Source organism: Mirounga leonina, unplaced genomic scaffold (assembly GCF_011800145.1).
Source record: "Mirounga leonina isolate KUSES-001 unplaced genomic scaffold, KU_Mleo_1.0 Mir_488, whole genome shotgun sequence".
NCBI lineage: Eukaryota > Metazoa > Chordata > Mammalia > Carnivora > Phocidae > Mirounga > Mirounga leonina.
In genome coordinates this window covers 6,523,316-6,546,063 of record NW_023270777.1, presented here as the reverse complement: position 1 = coordinate 6,546,063, position 22,748 = coordinate 6,523,316, and the positions used below count along the sequence as shown (strand labels likewise).

General features: G+C 46.8%; 1 protein-coding gene across 1 annotated transcript in view; it reads right to left on the bottom strand.

Annotated features, from left to right (window-relative positions):
• Nucleotides 1-22,748, bottom strand: part of MYOCD (myocardin) — a 97,544-nt gene that overhangs the window by 7,009 nt on the left and 67,787 nt on the right. Inside the window, exons 7-12 of the mRNA XM_034989627.1 lie at nt 22,325-22,450; nt 16,672-16,919; nt 14,934-15,087; nt 4,955-5,893; nt 2,811-2,951; nt 1,612-1,743 (exon numbers count right to left, since the gene is read on the bottom strand). Of these exons, the coding sequence (XP_034845518.1) occupies nt 1,612-1,743; nt 2,811-2,951; nt 4,955-5,893; nt 14,934-15,087; nt 16,672-16,919; nt 22,325-22,450 (1,740 nt within the window). The remainder of the gene's footprint in view (nt 1-1,611; nt 1,744-2,810; nt 2,952-4,954; nt 5,894-14,933; nt 15,088-16,671; nt 16,920-22,324; nt 22,451-22,748) is intronic.

Here is a 22,748-nt window from a genome sequence, read left to right as displayed (position 1 = left end):
TCGGTGGAGTGGCTTCCATCCCAAGAACAGGGCTTCTTAATACAGAGAGTACAGCCATTTTTCTCACTCTGAAGTGACTCGGATCTGCCTCCCATGTGGGGGCTGTGGTTGTGGCCCCAGCATGTGGCTCAGGCTTTCCTGGTTCCTCACTGAAAGAGCCCTGTGGCACCTGTTGATGCTCATAGGGCAGGCATCCCTTCCCTCTGGCTCATCTCAGTTGTACGGTAGAGTCTCGTTCATGGAAATCCACTTGGCTTGACCTTCTTCTTTTCTTTTGAAACTACAAAGGATCCATGGATGCTTACAGATACCAGGAGCAGAAGACGGGGAGGACGGGGGCCCATACCTCTCTCACGCTCTTGAGAGCCCACTCCCAATACACAAAGGCATCAATAATCAATATGATGGGAGCACTGCTCAGAGAATGAGTCACCTACCAGTCCAGAAGGCATCAGATGTCCACAGGGTCTGGCAGGTAATGTAAATGAGCCGAACAGAGAGCAAGAGAGAGGGGTAGAATGTAGACCCCTCGCTGTGGTTCTAAGAGGCTGTGGATACTCTGTTTCAGGCAACTGTCCGCTCCCAGAAACGTGGCTCCACCATTGGGAGATCCTGACTTTTCAGGAATGAGAAAGCCCACTTTTCGCCTAAAATCTCCTGACATTTAAAAATACTCTTTAAGGGCGCCTGGGTGGCTCAGTTGGTTAAGCAACTGCCTTCGGCTCAGGTCATGATCCTGGAGTCCCGGGATCGAGTCCCGCATCGGGCTCCCTGCTCAGCGAGGAGCCTGCTTCTCCCCCCTCTCATGTACTCTCTCTCATTCTCGCTCTCTCAAATAAATAAATAAATCTAAAAAAAAAAATACTCTTTAAGCCACGTGAGACCTAGCTGCAAGCTGATTTTGATCTGGGGGATGCCAGCGTGCAAAAGTTGACGTAGCTCTTCCTTGCGAGGTTGGGCACATGCAAAGGGCCTTCTCATATCTTATCCAAGCTCAGACCGTTTGAAATATATGATCATTCACTGCTTTCCTTTCTTTGGAGTTTACTTTTTATTTGGAACATTTCCCACCATAAATGGCAGCAAGGCATACAACAGACCTCCATGAACATGGTCATCAATACTTTGCCTGGATCACTAAATTCTGAAACTAACAAGAACCTTATACAAAGTATCACCTTAAACAAAGTATCACCTTATACAAATTATCACCCTGACAACGGCTCTCCTCTATTTGAGCACCTACCCGGTGCCTGGACAAGTTAGTAAGTGCTACACTCTCTAGAATCCTTACAAAGCAGATATGGATCCTATTTCACATAAGAGACGTTGAGCACTTGTCCAAGCTTAGTAACAATGGTGGCTGGCTGCTGACATTAAATAAAGGCACCTGGGTGCCCAGCCCAACCTCTTCTCTGCCTGCCTCACACACCCGCTATGTACACCCAACACCTTTCTGCAATTAGCGTCTAGACACTTGGCCCATTCTCATCGAGGGGCTCCCGATGCACTCAATGTCAGCATCTACAGACTGCGTGAAGGTGGATAATGAAAAAAAAAATCCGTTTAGGCTACCTGTTTCCCTACAGAGAACACATCTTGCAAAGTTACCTGCTTTACGGCATCTTCATAGGACGGAGGCTGGGTTATCTCTGGAACTGCTGAAGTTGACTTGGAAAACGTTGGGGATGGAATGGAAAACTTTGGCCCTGTCTTCTCAGAAGAAGAGTGTAAACCAGCCATCTGTGGGGGTACAACGCAGAGAAAGAGAGTCAACTCGTGGGGTCAGAAACGGTACGGCTTCTGTGTTATAAACTCCAGGCTTGAGTTTGGAAAAACTGATTTGAGGGCGAACGAAAAAGAGCTAGGGTTTAGAAACAACCCCAATATATTGACAGTAGGACACATCACAGGCATCCTATTGACAATAGTACATATCGTGGGCATATCACGGGCGAATTGTAGCCCATATCTGGAGGCACGTTAGGATGGGAAACTTGCAGATTCATTTTCCCCTCTAGGATGAACCCTGTTCGGTTAGGAGAAAAGCAAATAAAGTAAGAGTGCAGTCCAATATGAAAAAGTCCATCACCTCAGGAATTCCCAGGGTACTTTACCCTCCCCCCTTCCCCGGGGAGGCGTTTCATTCCTAACTGGGTGCATTTGCAGAGAGATGGAGTCACTGCTGGGGTATCTCTTTAGGAACCAGCCTCATGTACTGTGAGTGTTCTATGGAATGCCAGGGCCATTTCAGGGTCTCTGTCCCCAGAGGATTCCCTGCCTGTCCTTGTGGCATGTAGCGCTTCTGTGTCATGGCCCTCCTGTTGGTCTCCTTGTCACCTCTTCGTTAGTCCTTGGAACTCCGCATATTCCGGCTCCCTCCCATCCCTGATTTCCACCTGCTGGGATGTACCACCTTTTCCTTTTTCCACTGAGAGACTGCCCCGTGACTCGAACACTCTGCACCTTTCTAGACCTTTCTAGACCTTTCCACCTTAACACTCTTTCTCGAGTGTTAGTTCCCCACGTGCCTCTATTCCAATCTTGGACTCCACGGAAACTGGTGTGTTTGCCATGTTGTTTCACAAACAGACCACGCTCACGTTAGTCCTCATGATTTGCAGGATGACCCCCAGCAATGGCACCTCAGTACACCTAATTTCTATCTGTACATTCATGTCAGTCTGTTTCCAGTGGATTTGTTTTTATCTAAAATGTCACTGATTTCCGCCTTTGGACCTCCTCATTCGGAGGACGGGGCCACAGAAGAGGGAAAGAGGCCAAGTTTAAACCTTTTTCCAGGCGCCTACCTTTTGCTGGACCCCTGGGCTTTTGGGACGAGGGGTGCCCCCAGCACCATGACTGCTGTCTGCCTGGGCTCCAGAGAAAGGGGGGTGGAGGCCGGAGGGCTGGGGAGAGAAGCTTGCAGGATGGCTCTCATGCCCTGAGTTCTGGAAGGAAGAAACGACCAATGAGGTAGCCTCCAGCAGTACACTTGAGAGCTTTGGCTGAGACTCCTGGTCCCTGCCCTGGTGTCTTATCTTTTCAACTCTCCCTAAATCCCATTATCAAAGTCTCAAATCTGGCTTTGTACATATCACCCATTGCTCAAAAACCTTCCATGGCTCCCATGCATCCACAGCATAAGGTCTCCACCAGTAACGTGTTCGAGATGCTCCAAGCCAGGTATCATTTCCTTCAAAAGCTTGTATTCTATTAACTTCCCTCAGCATGCCCTGCACATTGTACTTCCCTATCTTTTCCCACATGGAATGTTCTTTTTCCGACTCTTGTTTTTTAATGCTATGTTTCTCATGGAGTCTAACCCCTTTGCAAAACCTTCCTGGACTGGCCTCCCCCCACCCCAAAAAAGACCTTCCTGGATCTTCCTAGCCCTTCATGACCAATCTGCTTCCCCCCACCTTCCCCCAACACTTCATGCAGCATTTGATACCAGAAGCACTGATCAGGCATGTTATTCTGTATTGCTCTTTATCTTTTTATCATGTTTGCCTAGGACACCATGCACTGAGTAAATGTCAACAGAGATGACAATCCATGTGACGTCCCAGCCCCTCCCAGAGTGCCCACTCAGAAGTGGGCATCATTCACTTGGATGTGCTGTTCTGGGGTGTGTAAAATCATATTCCCATTACCTATGGCCATACCCCATACTCCCAGGGTAGAGAACATTCAGTGGGAAAAGGGCATACATTTTAGCATCAGATAACCCTGGGTTCCTGTGACCCTGGGTTCCTGGGTTAACCTCCTTGAGCTTCATTTTCTTCTGTGGCAAGTAAAGAATAAAGAATTGGAGCTCATAAGGTTGTGACAATTAACGAGATTACTCAGAGGCATGCCTCTTAATACTGGGCACGTGGCAGGATCCAATCATGTGGGTTTTCTTCCTATTTTCCTTTCTCATAAGGTAGATTTCAGAACTTTTGATGATGTAATTTTCTTTCTCAGCCTTAGGTAGATTTTCCTAATGATTTTTTAGCTTCGTGGACAAGGAAAGTCTCTGATGATCACCTTGGTCAAGGCTTTGAAGTAGTTACTGCCGTAAGCTCTCTCTACAACCACCCCTCATTCAGCTCCAGCCACACTGGTCTTCCTTCTGATCCCTGAATATTCCACACACAACTCCCACCTCGGGGCCCTTGCTCTTGCTATTCTTCCTTTGCCTGCAACCTTCACCCCAAATATTCATGAGGCTTTCTCCCTTATCTCTTTCAAAGAGTGGCCCCAGACCTTGACTTAAAAGTTGCAAACTTGCCAATGCTCCATCACCATGCCTCCCTGATTTTTCTCCATAACATCTATCATCCTTTAAGGGTGCTTGGGTGGCTCAGTCGGTTAAGCATCTGCCTTTGGCTCACTTGGGCTCATGATACCCGGGTCCTGGGATTGAGCCCCACATGGGGCTCCCTGCTCTCCTTCTCCCCCCCTGCTCGTGCTCTCTCTAGCTATGTCTCTTTTTCTCTCAAATAAATAAAATCTTAAAAAAAAAAAAAAGATCTATCATCTTCTGATACATGATATATTTTATGTGTTTATTTTATTTACTGTCTTCCCATGAGAATGGGGATTTTTGTTTGGTTAGTTCATCCCTCATCCCCAGAGACCACACAGTAGCGTTGGGAAAATGTTTGCCCTATGCAGACCATTACACGGAGAGAACGGTAAGATCTGGTAAGTTCCCGTTGGCTCTCTTGATAAACTGGTTTGGCCTCATAGGCACAATATTCATTATCCAGCCTTCCCCGGCCGATGTTGCCAACCTCAATCTCAGAGACGAGAGTCTCCCTCCCCTCTGCGGGGAGGACCAGAGGTTGCTTCTGGGCTTCCCCTAAACCCTGCGCGTTCAGACTTCAGCTCTTGAGCCTTTGCCGAGCCACACCCCACTTCGGGAAGGCGGGGCGCCCCGGGGGAGCCTGGGGCGGGGGGCTCTTACCTGTGCAGCGCATACCTGGTTGCTGGCAGGTGAGGCGATCCTGTGCCCGTCCCCCTGGGCGCCCGAGGGCGGGGGGAGGAAGTAATGGTTGTTGGGGGATGGGGGCAAACTGATGTGCTGCGGGCTTTTGACAGCGCCCAGCGGCGAGCGCTGAGGGGAGCACTGCGGGCTGAGGAACGTGGACGGCAGCGCGTCGCCGGGGCCCGAGGCCGGCTCGGCGCACGGAGCGGGCCCCGGGGGCCGGCGCCCCGCCGCTTCGCAGGCCTGCGCTCGGCCCTCGGAGCCGAGGCCCGGTCTCTTCCCAGGCCTCTGCTGGGGCGTGAAGGGACAGCCGGGCGCGGCGTCCTCCTGCTTGACGGCGACGGCCAGGAAGGGCGGCGGCTTCTCGGCGCAGGGGCTCCTCTTGCGCTTCTGCAGCTGCAGCCTCAGCTCCTCCACGTGGCGCTGCTCCTGCTGGAGCTTCCAGGTGAGCTCGTTGATCACCTTCTGCTTCTCCACCAGCATCTTGTCCTTCTCCGAGTCCAGCCCGTCCAGCTCGGGGCCGAGGGAGCCCCCGTTCCGGCTGCTCAGGAGGCCCTCGTCGGCGCACGCGGGCAGCGGGGACGGGTGCAGGCAGAGGGACGGGGACGCGTCGTTGAAGGGGTCGGGCAGGGACCCCGCCGCCGACAGGTCGGACGAGGCGGGCGAGATCGGGGGGCTGGAGCTGGTGCTGCCGAAGTGGTAGAAGCCGCTGGACAAGGCGCCGGCGGACGGGGAGGACTGGTAGCCCGGCAGCGCGCCGCTGGGCGTCACGGGGAAAGTGACCGTCGTGATGTCCCCGAAGCTGGCCAGGGGCGCCCCCGAACAGTCCTGGAAGGGCCGCAGACGGTCCATGAGGGCCGTCTTGGTGCCCGACACGGGCAGGCCGCGGATTCGAAGCTGCTGTCTTAATTCCGAGACCTACAGAAACCAGGGCGTGCTTAGGGCGCCGGTTAAGAACAATCTTTAAAAATAATGAATCACATTCGCTTTCAAACATCCCACGTGGCATTTTACAACATCCGCTTTTCTATGATTTGTTTACAATCCCCCCCCCTTCCCTTGGTATCAGTAGGCTTGTGCACCATGCTTTTTTTCTTATTTTCATGATCCCAGAATCCTAGAAAGGCATAGCCCACACGAACCGTAGAGGTCGCCTACTCTGCTAGCTTCCAGCCCCCACCCTGGCCCTCGCCCCATTCTACAGATGAGAAGACTGATCTCTGCCCAGGTTTAGCCATCGGCCAGCAACCAATCATCCCAAAGCATGCTGAGACTCCAGGTCTTCTGCTCCTAGGTCACCGGTCTCCCTGCCCGGCTCTCTCTGTCCTTGGTTCTCCAACTTGAGCAGGTGCATTTTTAACGGGTTCCCAGGGGATGCTGATGCACTGGTCCCTGGACCAGGTTTTGAGAACCATGGTTCTACATTAACACTTATGTCCTGTTTTGTTTTTTTTTTTAAGATGTATTTATTTTAGAGAGAGAGTGAGCCTGAGCATGGGGAGGGGCAGAGGGAGAGAGAATCTTAAGTAGATTCCCTGCTGAGCATGGAGCCCGACACAGGGCTTGATCCCACCACCCCAAGATCATGACCTGAGCTGAAACCAAGAGTCAGAGGCACAACAGACTGAGCCGCCCAGGCGCCCCACAAACATCCTAATTTTAATAACTGGCTAGATGATAGTCATATACTGAGGAAGACAGTGCCGGGATAAGACCATCAGTTCAAATCCCGACCTTGCCTCTTACTAGATCACTTTGTGCCTTGGTTCCCCTTCTGTAAAATGGAGACAGTCATAGCGACCTTATATGTTTTTGTGAGGACTGAAATGGCTTAACATTTGTAAAGTGCTTGGAATAGTGTCTCGCAAATGGTTAGTGTGGTGTAAGAGTTTGCCATTATTATGTTGATTCACGTGTGATAATTTCATCCTGCATTTTTTACAATGTTCATAAATGATAAGCTGCAGATATCTAAAAATATGGGAACTAAATTAACGATCATGACTATGAATGATGGAATACCTGAATCCATTAAAGCTGATGTTATATGTAATAATGAGTAATTATTTATGGTATACTATTTTTTCTTGATTTTTAAAATTTGAGAGAGAGAGAAAGAGAGAGAGAGCACAAGCAGGGGGAGGGACAAAGGGAGAAGGGCAAGCAGATTCCCTGCTGAGCAAGGAGCCGGATGCAGGACTCGATCCCAGGACCCTGAGATCATGATCTGAGCAGAAGTGAGACACTCAACCAACAGAGCAACCCAGGTGCCCCCCCTGTTTTTGGTATATTATTAAATGAAAAACAGTTTGAATTGTTTGATTCTATTTTTCTAAGAATTATATAAATTTGTATGTATGTGTGTGTATATTTAAACCTATGCTTGCTGATGAAAATATGTAGATAAAGATAGACTAAAATGTTAACAATGGTTCTCCTTATCTCTAACATCCTAAATATTTCACATAAGATATTACTTTTGTAATTAAAACAAGAAACATTAAATATCTAAGTGTCAATAATCCCATAAAATACTTGAAGAACAAATAGGGAAATGTCCTTCTGATATTCTGTAGGGAAAGATCTTTTGAGCCTAAAAGCAAAGAAAGCAACTTTAAAAATACTGAAGACAAAAATAAAAAACCCCTCTAAGTCAAAAACACCAAAAAGAAAATGAAAATGCAGATAGCAGTCTCAGACAAAAATAATTGCAGGACAAATAATAAAGTGTTAGTAAGCTCGATGTACCAAGTGTGCTTTAACAAACCCCCAAAATAAACCAACACCCCAAAATGGGTAATGCGCATGGTTCAACTCTTCACAAACAAAAGATACATTTTTATTTATTTATTTGAGAGAGAGCGAGAGAGAGGGAGAGCACGAGCAGGGAAGAGGAGCAGAGGGAGAGAGGGAGAAGCAGGCTCCCCGCTGAGCAGGGAGCCCCATGCGGGGCTCGATCCCAGGATTCTGGGATCATGACCTGAGCCAAAGGAAGACGCTTCACTGATTGAGCCACCCAGGTACCCACAAAAGATACATTTAAAAAAAAAAAGGCAATAATGGACATGTACTAGCATTAGTAATCCAAATAAAATAAATATGGACATATTTTTGCATTCATGAAATTGACAAAGGAATTAATAACACTTTGTGTTAATGAAGTATCAGCAAAAATAAGCAAATAAAAATGTTTTTTAAAGAAAGTTCCTTAATACCTTGCTATTCCAAGTGTGGTCCTTGGACCACCAGCTCCAAGGGCATCTGGGAGTATGTTAGGAATGCAGACACTCAGGCCCCCTCCCCACACCTACTGAATCAGAATCTGTATTTTACCCAGAGCCCCAGGTGATCCAGTGTGTATACTCATGCTTGATAAATGTTGCCGCAGCCCAATGCTTCTGGCAGTAGATTGGCACAAACGTTCAGGACAGAAATTTTTACAATATGTATTCTTTGGCAAGAACTTTAGTATTTTTTTTTTTTTTTAAGTAGGCTCCATGTTCAACACAGGGCTCGAACTCACAACTCTGAGATCAAGACCTGAGGTCAAGAGTCAGATGCTGTACCGACTGAGCCACCCAGGTGCCCCTGGCAAGAACTTTAAAATATGTTAATATGTTTTGGTTCAGGAATTCTACTCCCAGGTATTTAGCCTGGGACAGTCACTGGATACATCAATGAATTTATGTACAAATTATATTTTTAATAGCAAAAATTTGGAAGCAAGTTAAGTGTCTGACACAGGACTGTTAACTAGGTGGTAGAATGATACACTATGAAAAATAAAAATTCTGGGGCGCCTGGGTGGCTCAGTCGGTTAAGCGTCTGCCTTCGGCTCAGGTCATGATCCCAAGGTCCTGGGATCTAGCCACACATCGGGCTCCGTGCTCAGCGGGGAGTCTGCTTCTCCCTCTGCCTGCCACTCCCCCTGCTTGTGCTCTCTCTCTGACAAATAAATAAATGAATAAATAACATCTTAAAAAAAATAAAAATTTTATTAAACATTGCAAGTTATGAAAAATGCTTATGATATGTTAAACAAAAAAGCATGTCAGAAATTCATGCTCACAGGATTACCTTACAGCAATAATTAAAAAAATTTTTTTTCAACAATAATTTTTAAAAGAAAACAGGTCCACCTGTATTTTCAGTTTATAGGGAAATAAAATCTGCAATGCTATCTGTGGGTCAATTATCTTTTAAAATACTCTTTATTTCTACCTGCACTATCCTGTCTCAACAGTAAATAACTACTTTTATAATCATTTAAAGGGTATTTTAAAAGGATTACAAGAATTCACACTATTGCAAGCGGTAAATATAACCCCCCCCCATCTTTCTGGCATTGTTTTATCTTTTTTTTTTTTTTTTTCAGATTTGCTGGTTTGAAAAAGTACAGAATAGCAACTCATTATTGTTTTAACTTTGAATTACTTAAAATTAATGAGTTCTACATTTATTTTTAGAATCTGTTCTGGCACTGAATATTTTAAACTACATCATTAAATAATGCAGCTCATATTCCAAAATAACACAAATACTTGTTGCGTTCATGTACCTTACATTTCGGAGTATTATGCTGTGTGGGCTTGCTTGGGACAAAGGTTTGCATACACCTCTTTCCTATACTCACTGGTGTTTTAATCGCCGATCACTCTTTCAACCATGTGTTATGGAAATGTGTATCATACACAAAAGTTGATGAAAAAAGTATAATGAACCTCATGTACCCATCAACCAGCTTCAACAATGATTAATCCATGCCCAATCCTGATTCATTTATACCCCAAACCACTTCCACTATATTTCCTAAATTATTCTGAAGCAACTCATATAATGAGATCTGTAAATATTCTGATATCTTTCTCTAAAAGATAAGTGCATTTTATAAAAAATGCCAATAAAAGACCATTATCACACCCAAAACACATGAATAACTATTTCTTAATATCCATCATATTTTCCCAGTTTTTAAATTTCCCATTATTTTCTCTCTCTCATGCTGTCATGCTCTCTGGCTCTCAAGTTTCTTAGAAACAAGAAAAAAAAATCCATATACTGGATTAGCAAAAAAACAAAAAACAAAAAAACATATACTGTGATGTTACCATGTATAACTTTAAAAACAAGATTTATTTATTTATTTGAGAAACAGAGAGAGAGAGTGAGCAGGAGCAGGGGGCTGGGGCAGAGAGAGAGGGAGAACCTCAAGCAGGCTCCCTGCTGAGTGCAGAGCCCGACACAGGGCTCAATCTCACAACCCCGAGATCATGACCCTGAGCCCAAACTAAGAGTCGGATGCTTAACTAGCTATGTCCCCCAGGTGCCTGCCCCCCATGTATAACTTTTTAATGAGAAATCAAACTTTCTTCCCAGTGCTTTTCCCCTTTTACTCCTAATCAGCAAAACATGAGCATTTTGGGAGAACATCGACCTTCGATACCTTATCTTTCTGATGACCTGTTTTAAGGGTCACCTTCATTAATTCCTCCTATTTCTTCCTTTTCCAAGGTACGGTTATATCACCTGTTTCCTTTATTCCTCTTCTCTCCTTCTTCCCTTCCCACTCTTTCCAATTGCTCTCCTTCCATCTCTTTCAGTCTCGTGGCTTTAACCCACCCCGCTATGCAAACGATGCCAAAATTTCTGTGCCCAGCCTGACAACTAGGTCGGTGTGACTCTAACTGCATGGAGACGGGCTAGACTTTTCCTCTTGGTTGTCCTGGTGGTAACTGTGACTCAATTTCCCCAAACTGAATGCACCTGCCAACATCCCTTCAGATCAGCTCCCCATTCTACCCTCCCAGTTTCTGCCCCTGGTGTCACAATCCCAGGTGACACCTCTCCCCATACACCCTGTGGTCAAGTCCAATTAAGGTTTCTCCTTCTCCATCCTCATTTCGAATGACAGTAGCAAAACCTTTGAGATCACTGAATTAAAAGAAGTACTACTCTCCAATCCAGTAATCACACTACTGGATATTTACTGAAAAAAATACAAAAACAGGAATTCAAAGGCATACATGCACCCCTATAGTTAGAGCAGCATTATTTACCATAGCCAAATTACGGAAGCCGCCCAAGTGCCCATTGATAGATGAATGGAAAAAGAAGATGTGGTGTGTATACGATGGAATATTACTCAGCCATAAAAAAGAACGAAACCTCGCCATTTGCAACAACATGGATGGAGCTAGACGGTATAATGCTAAGCAAAATAAGTCAGTCAGAGAAAGACAAATACCATGTGATTTCATTCATATGTGGAATTTAAGAAACAAACAAAACAAGCAAAGGAAAAAAAAGAGAGAGAGAGACAAACCAAGGACAGACTTTTAATCATAAAGGACAAACTGATAGTCACCAGAGGGGAGGTGGCGGGGCGATGGGAGAAATATGTGATGGGGGTCAAGGAGTGCACTTGTGATGAACTCTGGGTTTTGTACAGAATTGCCGAATCACCATATTTTACACCTGAAACTAATATAACACTGCATGTTAACTATACTGGAATTTAAAATAAAATAAAATAAAATAAGAAAAAAAAATCACTCACTTAAGTGCAAACCCCAGTTTTGTCATCTATAGTCGGGTTAACTTGCATAGCATTTGGCCTCTGTTTCTGGGGGTGGGGGTTAAGCAAGACATTTATTCACTTAGTATATGATCTTAGTGCACTGTATGTCTATAGTATAAACCGTAAACTCACAACCGATCGACACTCAAACTTGACAATGTGCGACCCATGTAGGGATGTGAGGTTGATGTGATAAATGTCATATGTCTCCCAAATATAACTCCAGACTTCCTACTTTAACTTCTTAAAATACACCAATCAATGTTACCAGAGAAACTAAAGCCAAATCTATGAATTTACCAAACTTATTTATTCTGTAAAGATTCTTAGGCTTCTACAGAAGGAGATGTAAGTCTATTTTTAGATGTCAGCATTCTGGATTGACTTGTGGGCTCTGGAAACATAGGACGAAGTTGTCAAATGAACGGATGAAATTGGGATGGCTTCTCCAAGTGGGGGAGAAAATGTAGAGATAAAAGAATCTCTTTTACATGTTAACCTATGTCCTGATAGAACCAACATATTTCTCCCACTTTTCTCACCTGAGCTGTCAGGGTTGGTGTTAGGTTTATCAACAGTATCTTTCTTCTAGGGGAACCTGGGTGGCTTGGTTGGTTAAGCATCTGACTTCGGCTCAGGCCATGATCTCAGGGTCCTGGGATCGAGCCCCGCGTCGGGCTCCCTACTCAGCAGGGAGTCTGCTTCTCCCTCTGCTCCTCCCCCCACTCATGCTCTCTTTCAAATAAATAAATGAAATCTTAAAAAAAAACCAATATCTTTGTTCTATACAGCAAACTGTTTTATAGCATTCATGATAAAGATAAATATCAAAAATATCTAGGATGATAATGAGTTATATGCCTTATTCATTTAGCATCTTTGAGGTCCTGATTTTTATGTTCACATGTAAAACCTATCTTGCAGGGTGAAAATGGAAGCAAATCTATACAGGATGGTCGACTGATCGTTTACATTCAGAAACTGGCAGCTGCGACCCCCATCATTTCCTAGTACCCCTGCTAATTTATTATTATATATCGAACCAGCCAATCATTCTGAACATGTGCACATGGAGGAAACTATCTTTGGAGGCTCTGCCAGATGGCACATCACATCTAGACTAGGCAACTACCTGACCCCGGCTCCCATCCTAAGGTAGATTACTTTTTTTTTTTTAAAGATTTTATTTATTTATTCATTAGAGACAGAGAGAGAGAGGCAGAGGGAGAAGCAGGCTCCCAAGGAGCAGGGAGCCCGATGCGGGACTCGATCCCAGGACCCTGAGATCATGACCTGAGCCGAAGGCAGACGCTTAACCATCTGAGCCACCCAGGCGCCCGGTAGATTACTTTTTAAAAAAATCTTTTTTTTTTTTTTTCAATGCAGGGCTTGAACTCATAACCTTGAGATTAAGACCTGAGCTGAGATCACGAGTCAGATGCTTCACCCACTGAGCCAGCCAGGAGCATCTGAAAAATCTTTTTTATTCTGGTTAAAGACATACGGCATGAAATATACCATCCAATCATTTAAGTATGCAGTTCAGTGGAATTAATTCATTCACACTGTTGTGCAAACATTATCACCATCCGTCTCCAGAACATTTTCCTCATTGTGAGCAGAACCTATGTACCCATTACACACTAACACCCCATTCCTTCTCTGCCTAGCCCCTGGCAAACACCCTTCTACTTTCTGTCTTTGAACTTCTCTAGGTCCCTCATACAACTAGACTCACAGAATAGTTGTCCCTTTGTGCTTGGCTTACTTCATTTAGCATATTGTTTTCTGGGTGAGAGGACCTAATTTTATACCTTCATGGATTTATGACCTGGGGAGTGAAGGGTGGATGACCTGTTACCAGAAGCTTGACATCCTCTTCCAGCCTTATGGATGCTAAATCGGAACGAGCTCAATGAAACCTAAGCATTTTTATTCCAAGTGGAAGGGACAGAGGAACTCTTGATATCACAACCCAAGATATATTTTATTGACTGGTGTTGGCTATTGGCAGCCATAGAATTAATTTTCTTTCATTTGAAATAAATCCCACTCCCACCTTTCCCCCAAGACAGATAACGACCAAAGACTGAGAATGGGAATGGAGGGTGACAAATAAGGCCCGAGAAATCCTGGCCCAGTGAAGACCACAGGGACCTGTAGGAAATTGGCTTTTTGGGGACAAGTGATAAGGTCCTTTGGGGGAGGGGAGAGTAATAGGTGGGATCACAGACAACGGAGTGAGGCGTTGAGGGGAGCAGGTGTTCACACATTAGAGAAGTTGAAGGCACCACAAACTGCCTTCTTCAGCTCTTTTGTAAGTACCGGATGGATGAATACGCCAGTCGCGATCACTGCTCTGGAATGCGCGAGGTTTAGCTCAAAGCCCAGGGTCATCTCGGTGGACTGAGATCCCTGAGGTCTGTGATCCAGAGCAAACTGCTCCCCCAACACACAGCATTTAACACGTTGCTATCACATTTCAGGGCAGAAATCCTCAGACTTGGGGATTTCACAGAACAGTACGTTGTTTCAACTTAGGCAGTTGATGCAGGTTGGGTTGGGTTACCAACATTTCGGCTCCTTACACAAGACTAACATCCTTATTTAATAATACTCCTGCTTAATAGAAAGAAACAAAAGTCTACCAGAAGCACCCAGTACTGTCATCATTTCCAAACAGGGTCTTTCTTTAGATTCGAAACATCGGGAGGAAATAAATACTTTGAATAAAGATCCTTCAAGGTATGCCGAACACACTTAGATTTATGAAAAGCCCTTTATGTGGTTCTTGTTTTTCTCATTTCACCAGAGACTGGTTAAAGTTCACCATGGAATTGACTGCTGGTTTAGAACATTCAGGAAGCCCACATCAGTCTTACTCTCTGTGCTATGCTCTGTCATGTATATACGATTCCACTGGGTTCTCACAAGAACTCATGTATGCAAATGAGCAATCTAAGATGCGGAGAAATTAAGATACGAACCCAAGGTTGCATAGCCAGTGAAAGAGCTGAGTTAGAAGCCCAGGGTCTTCTGCTCTATGGGGGGCGGGGTACTCAACCACAGCAGTTAAGATTTTATCATCTACTTGAATCTCCCTAACCTTCTCCCTAACCTTCTCCCTCCCACTGTTTTATTCAAGAACTCAGTTGGGGAAAATGTTGTTAAAAAGCTACTGATGGATTTGTCCGGGCACCTGCCTGGCTCAGTCAGTGGAGCATACGACCCTTGATCTCGGGGTTGTGAGTTCAAGTCCCATGTTGGGTGTAGAGATTATTTAAAAAGAAAATCTTAAAAAAATCTACTGATGTATTTGTTGAAGGACAGGGAGGAAGGAAGGGCAGGCAGGCAGGAAGGAGAACACACCAAATCCTATACCTTCAGATCATCTAGGTTTGATGGCAGTGGGCCTGGTTTGAGAGAAGAGACACCAGTTTGTCCAGAAAAGCTGTTTTTGACAGGAGACAAAGGGGTACTGCTCAGTGGTGTTGAAGTAGAGTTTGGATTTCTGACCATCTGTTCATTTGGCTCCCTGAAAACCAAACAAAAAAGAGGCACTTAAAATATGGGCAAATAGATATATGGGGGTGTAGTACCGGGATTTACAATAAGAAATTACACATTTAGTCCTCGTCCCTCTCTCTGGCACAGAGCTCCTAAAATCCTTGGAATCTCCTAAGTGATGAGAGCCACAGGGGTGTCAGCTGTTAGTGAGGCGACTTTGTGAAAGCCCCTAGGTCACCTAAGGATGGGGGCTGGTTGCCTGAGAACCAACCCTGTGATTTGAGGTTGAAACTTTCAGTCCCACCCCCTGCCCTCTGGGGAGAGGAGCTAGGCTGGAAGTTGACTCATTCACCAATGGCCAATGATTTAATCAATCATTGCCTCTAATGCAGTCTCCCTAACACCTAAAAGAATGGAGTTCAGAGAGCTTCCAGGTTGGTGAACACGTGGAGAACGAGGAGAGCGGCATGCTTGGGGTGGGGGCGTGGAAGCTCCTCGCCCTTTCCCCATCCCTTGCCCTGTGCATCTCTTCCATCTGGCGGTTCCTGAGTTACATCCTTCTATAATAAACCAGTGATCTCGTAAGTCAAGTGCTTCTCTGAGTTCTGTGAGCCGCTCTAGCGAATTAATGGAACCCAAGGAGGAAATTGTGGGAAACTCTGATCTATAGCCCTGTCAACCAGAAGCCCAGGTCACAACTTTTAGACTTGTGGTTGGCACCTGAAGTTGGGGAAGGGGGGGCAGTCTTGTAGGACTGAGCCCTTAACCTGTGGGGTCTGATGCTGTCTGTCCAGGTAGATGGTGCCAGAATTATGTGGAACTGTAGGGCACCCGGCTGGTGATGTGGGGAAGGCCTCCCCCACACACTGGGATTGGGTGGCCAGAACCCTTGGTGGGTAGCTTTGCATTTAGATCAGGTCACAAGCTAATGGCCTGCAAGGATCAGGCAAGAAATCAATCAGTGGGAGAGGCGGGGCAAGGACACCAACAGTGCAAGCTCGGGGCCAAGTGGCAAGTGACACTCTCTCTGGGGAGACAGGAGGGAGCCGTAGAGACTGTGGCATAGTGGAGAGTGTCCTGGGGGGGCAGGAGCACCCCTCATAAAGCATGGCTATATTCAGCACTCAGCATCATTGCCAACCCGACCTGAGGCTGAGCAGAGACCGGTGCGGGAACCCACACCCCAACTTCAGAGTTGAAGGGAATGGCCCATTTAAGAGGTGACCTGCCGTGGGGGTCACAGGCCGGGGTCCGAGAGTCACACTTTGGGTCTGGCCGTCACTCAGTCACTCGGCTCTGTTGCGTCCTAAAGCATAAGGGCCGAGTGAATCCAAGAAATGGAACCATTCTGAGACGGTCTCTCCTCTCTGCTCCACGATTCAGTCCAAGAGCGCTAATCCTTTCTCTTTTCCCAACCATGCCTCTTCCCGGGGCATCGATTTCGTTGCTTCCTCCCGGCCTTCTGCTCCGGAAAAGGTGGGCATGGTTCCCATTCTAAACCTACCAGACGAGGACGGGGTGCCATCGGGGACTGGCTGGGTGCCCGGGCGCCGGCCCCCCGTGTGCCTCAGACACAGAGGAGCGCCCCCAGCCCTGGGCCCTCCCGACTTACTTGAGCTGAGCCTGGTGAAGCCCGGGGTAGCCAAGCTGGTGCTGTTGTTGCTGCTGGCTCAGGATCTGGAGCTGCAGAAAGAGCTGCTGCTGCTGGAGTAGCCGGGCATAGGCCGAGTCCATGGGCGGAGGGGACTTCTCCGCCTTCTGGTCTGGGGGGATGTACTGGTGATATTTGAGCTTCTTCACCTTGGGCTTGGGGTCCTTGGGCTTTTTGTGGCGGTTCTTACTGTCGCTCAAGGACTTGGACTGCGGAGGGGGTGAAGAAATGGCATGTGCTTTAGGTGGAGGGTGGGGGAGGGGGGAATGGCTGGATGCCGTGGCTAGACCGCGAGGAGGTTCTTCTGTTAAGACGGGCTTTCTCGGGGTGCCTGGGTGGCTCAGTTGGTTAAGCGACTGCCTTCGGCTCAGGTCATGATCCTGGAGTCCCTGGATCGAGTCCCGCATCGGGCTTCCTGCTCGGCAGGGAGTCTGCTTCTCCCTCTGACCCTCCCCCCTCTCATGTGCTCTCTCTCATTCTCTCTCTCTCAAATAAATAAATAAAATCTTAAAAAAAAAAAAAAAAAAAGATGGGCTTTCTCGAATCCCAGAGATACGATCTAGCAAAGGCACAAGGTGCCAGGAGATCCTGGGGCATTGAGGTACCTGTCGAACGGATCTACTGCAGGTGCCTCAATCTAGAAGGGGGGGTGGGCATGAATCCCAGATGTGGCTCTGGGAGCATTTCCTTCCCAGCGCAGAGTAAGACGGAAGCCTGCGTCTCGGCTAGGACGCTTTCCTTGGCTAAAACCACAGATGGCCTAGCAAAGGACACGATCCGATCTTGAGATGGAGTCGTAAGAAGTTCCTTCCCACGTATACACGAAACCGCCTTTAGTGAAGCACTCGGTAAACTGACTTATGAATGACGTCACCTTGGATGAAATTAAGCTTGTCTTTGATGGGGATTTTTGCAGCTTTGGGCGGGAAAGTCAGATAGACTCCCCCATCCCACCAACACCCCAAATACGGATGTAACCCCAGGAGCTGACACCCTCTGAGAGAGTGACACTTGACTTACTATGAGAAGGGTTCGCCACCCACTGGGACCCTTCTAGAAGCTTCCCATCCCAGAGCGTGACTTGGACACACTGAAAGAAGTCAAGGCTACAGGCTAGGAAGTTAAGACCAAGTTCTGAACACGGTGCAGGTACTTTGCTACATCTCCCTTACCTCACTGGACAGTTGAGGAAAATATTCTTACTTCTTATCTCAGTGACCAACACAACGATGTGGAAAGATATTAGTCACAGAAGAACCGGTCTCAAAGGATTATACCTACACCTACGCTCCTGAAATCAAAAGGCCTCCCTATTTTAGGAGGCAGTAGTCCATACTGTCATCAGTTGAAAGAAAAATCTTAACTTTCCAGCCCTGACTTTAATTAGAGAAGCCTGAAATGAAGAACGTGGATGTCATGACCGGCCTCTTGAGGCTTTGGGGGAAAGGTGCAGGGGAGGTGTGATACCAGCAGCGTCCAGAAGAGGGAGCTCCAGAATACCTGGCAGGCACGTTCCCACCTGGCAGCCTCCCCATTTTAACCACGAAGCACACATCTGGAGCCTACAACTTGCATTTCTCTGACTCCAGGCATCCCACCACCGAAGCCTCTTTTGTAAACGTTTTCTTAAGGAGGCTTCTTCTCGGGAAGTAATAGATAAGGAGCACAAGAATTCCCGTGTGCCTGGTGGCTCGATTTCTCCCGGCTCCTTCATTGATTAGCATTCTAGCTAATTAATCAGTTTCCTGCATTCGCTCCTGCCATCAGCTCAGCCCTGCTTTGCTCCAGCTCAGCTTCTGTTCCCACCTCACCCTAGGACTTGCCTCCTCGTCTGGGGGAGCTGCAGGCCAGTCAGGGACGGGGAGTTTTTCTCCATGTTGCCTTAGTACAGGGATGCTGAACATTCCAGAAGTTACTCAAATTGGACCGCTTTCTCTGGAGAGTGGAAGGCAAAGTCTTTTGAGCCCATGGAACCCTGATTCCATGGACTGTATAGTTTTACACTCTTTTTGAAACCAGAGGATACAAGGTGGTAAGTTTGTTTGTTTGTTTGTTGTTTTTTTCTATTTTCTGCCTAGAACTGCATGGTCTATAGGAGGTAGATACATCATCCAGGGGTTTAAGACCCACGCGTGAATGTGTAAAGCAGGTCAGTGTAGTGCAAGAGGGCATGGCGTGGTCTGTGGCTAGAGGGTCCATGACTTTTTTGCAAGAAGTCTTGCTCGCATCCTGGGCCTGCCCCACAACGTACCACCCCAGCAGCCTACAATCAGTTTGCCTGTCCTGCCTCGCAAGACCAAGTCCCAAACCCCCTCTGCCAAAGAAGACCGGTCACCCAGCTGCCTGACCCCTCCCACCCAACAGCTTACCCCTTCGGTCTCTTTTCCTTGCAATTTCCTGCTGTCTGCAATTCCCTCCTGCACCTGCTACCCGACTAGGGCTCATCCTCTGCGTTTGGCTCACACCCCAGCTCCCCTGGGAAGCCTTTCCCAATTCGCAGTGAGGTCTCTCATTTGCAGGTCTCAGATGGCATTTCGGGGCTGTCTGGTAATGGTCCACCACTGCATACCCTGCTCAGGGGGTGGGGGAGACTGAAGTCCAGCCCCTGTTCTGCTTCTTATGCTACGAGTCCTGATGGAGGTGGTGCCCCCCACCCCGCCAAGAAAGGGGTCTCTCATTCTGTATCTCGGTAAAATACAACAGAGAAATCACCCCAGTAACTATTTTAAAGTATACGATTCACAATGTTGTGCAAGCATCATCACTAAGTAGTTCCAGAAAATTTTCATCACCCCGAAAGGAAACCCCATCCCCACGAAGCAGCCCCTCCCCATTGTCCTTCTGTGGTCCCCGGACAACACTCATCTGCTCTCTGTCTCCATGGACTTGTCTATTCAGGATATTTCATATAAATGGAATCCTACACTATGTGGCCTTTTGTGTCTGGCTTCTTTCACTCAGCATCGTGTTTTCAAGGCTCATTTCTGTGTCAGACTTCATTCCTCTTTATAACTGAAGAACATCCCATTGTGTGGATATGCCACACGCGGACCCATCCTTCAGCTGATGGACATTTGAGTTCGTTCCAACTTTTGACTATTGTGAATAGTGCTGCCATGAATATTCACATCCAAGATCTCGTTAGAACACCTGTTTTCAATTCTGTGGGGCATATACCTAAGGAGAGGAATTTCTGGGTCATATGGTAATGCTAGGTTTAACTTTTTGAGGAACCACCAAGCTGCTTTCCGTAGTGGACGCACCATGTGTGAGAGCTCCAATCTCCACATTCTCACCAATACTTGCAATTTTCCAGGATAGCCATTCTAGTGGGTGTGAAGTGGTATTTTGTTGTGAGTTTGAGTTTCATTTCCCTGATGACTAATGACACTGAACACCTTTTCATGTGCTTATTGGCAATTTCTTTATCTTTGGCGAACTGTCTGTTCAGTTCCTTTGCAGCATGTTTTTCTTACTTGCTCCCAACACTGTTTGGATTAGTGGTGGGCTATGAAACTCAGTTAGACTATAGGCTCCTTGAGAGCAAGAATCTTTTTTTTTTTTTTAAGATTTTATTTATTTTGAGAGAGAGAGAGCACGAATGAGGGGGGAGGGCAGAGGGAAAAGGAGAAGCAGGCTCTCCACTGAGCAGGGAGCCCGATGGACATGGGGCTCGATCCCAGGACCCCAAGATCACGACCTGAGCTGAAGGCAGACGCTCAGCCGACTGAGCCACCCAGGCGCCCCAGGAATCGTGTTTTATTCAGCTTTGATATATACCTTCTAGGAGCCTGCACTGAAAACACCTTTCCCTTACATAGGATTTTACAGTTTTGGGGGAATTCTTGTGCATTCTCTCAGTGGTCTCATATGTATCTTAGAAAGTCAGTAGGTCAGAGATGTTTCCCCTGAGCTGGGCTGCTTCCTTCTTTTTTTTTTTAAAGATTTTATTTATTTATTTGAGAGAGAGAATGAGAGAGAGCACATGAGAGGGGGGAGGGTCAGAGGGAGAAGCAGACTCCCTGCCGAGCAGGGAGCCCGATGCGGGACTCGATCCAGGGACTCCAGGATCATGACCTGAGCCGAAGGCAGTCGCTTAACCAACTGAGCCACCCAGGTGCCCGGCTGCTTCCTTCTTTGAGAAGCCCTGTAGTATCCTCTTCATTTAGACACGATGAGTATCGAACAACTGAGAATTCATAGACATTGACCAATCAGCAGGGAGACTGGCTCTTATATAAACAACCAGTCCTGCTAGATCAGTGACCTGTCAATCCTGCTCTCCGTTGAAACTGACCTGTCTTTCCTCTGGGCAACTATCACGCTTCCTTAGTGCACTGAGGCTGAAGGAGGTGCTAATTTGGCTTATGCAAAATTTAAACACGTTGGTAGAAATAGTAATAAAATTTCTCTTTGTACATGACGGTAGAAATAACGTGAACCATCTCCTTCCTCCACCGGCAATGAACAAAGTTCATCAACAGTGTAATCTCAAAGCTGCTGGGCTGAGTGAATTGTAAGCGAGGTTTAAGCTACTTAGGGAGTGAATTTGAAGCGAGGTTTAGGGACATTTACAGGAAACTGAAAGTCCTGCCGTCCACTTTTGTGTATATGCATGCAATGGAGGGGACTCGGCGGTCATTACTTTAACACTGATTCTTAACTTACGATCTTTTGAAAAATATTTCATAAAAGACATCTCAGCTCTCATTAAGTGGTGACCCTAGAGCTGAGATAACCTGCTCCCAAATTGATGAGAAGTTATTTGGGTTAGGGGCGCCTGGGTGGCTCAGTCGTTAAGCGGCTGACTCTTGATTTCAGCTCAGGTCATCATGATCTCAGGGGTGTGAGATCGAGCCCCACGCTGGGCTCTGTGCTGGGTGTGGAGGTTGCTTAAGATTCTCTCTCTCCCTCTCCCACTGCTCCTCCCCCCACCCCCCAACAAAACCAAACTAAACTAGTAAGTTACTTGGGATAAAATATTATGAAGAAGACCAAATGATTATTAGCAGGCAGTTAATTGGTAAGAGGAGAGAGTCCTCTGTGAACTAATAAGTATAACGCGAAGAAAAGTTAACCAACAATCTGCTATGATGCTCATGGTCTACTGGGCAGACAAGCCCTCCCTTTATCTCCAAAGGGAGCCGGACTTACATGATTGAGGTATTATATGACGCAAAGGCTTCAGATCTGCTTCCCCTGCGTAAAACCCAACTCCCCGCCTCCCACCTATTTGATGACATTTACAAATCCTGTGTGCATTCCCATCAGCCGCGTCTGTCTCTAGGCTGACCTTATGAAGTCTTTTAAGTCAGGCACACGCTCTGGCTGAGCTGTGATTCCAAAGAAATGCAGGCACATGGGTTCTTCTTCTGCGGGGAAGACCCACGCTGTGCCGACACAGATAACAGACTCTTGGTCCGCATACACGGATGGCCCCTCTCCCCTCTCCTGACTTGCAATGCTCCCGGCGGACTGAGCCTACACACGGGTCCGTGTGACTCTCCTCACCTAACTCCCACCGAACCACCACACCTAACTCCAAGAGCTCTGCTCCCAGTGGGCTCTGTGGGCGAGCGCTCTGGCAGGTGCCAGGAGGCTGGTCCATCCCTACCTTTACGGCAGCATGCACAGCGATGGGGTTACCAAGAGGGCCGAGCCCCTGCGTCCCCGTGTCTGACTGGTTGCTGGGCTGGGAGGCTGAGTCTTTCCTGTCATTTTCGGAGCCAGAAGAATGATCCTGAAATCCAAATTTCAGCATGAGTCGGATGCAGGAGGAAAAACTGTATGGGGCAGAGATAAAGTAGAGCCCCCCCATCCCCCACCACATACACGGCTCTGTTGTTTTCATCTTCACTTCATATTCAAGTACATATCACATGACCTCACCGGGGAAAGGAGTCATATATAATCTGTCAACCAACTGAGGTCACTTTTGAGAGATAAAGGGGTCGTCATTCATCATTATTTCAGAAGACAGGAATAGAAATGGCCTGTTCTAAAATAATGCAATATATGTTAAGAAAAAAAAAAAAAAA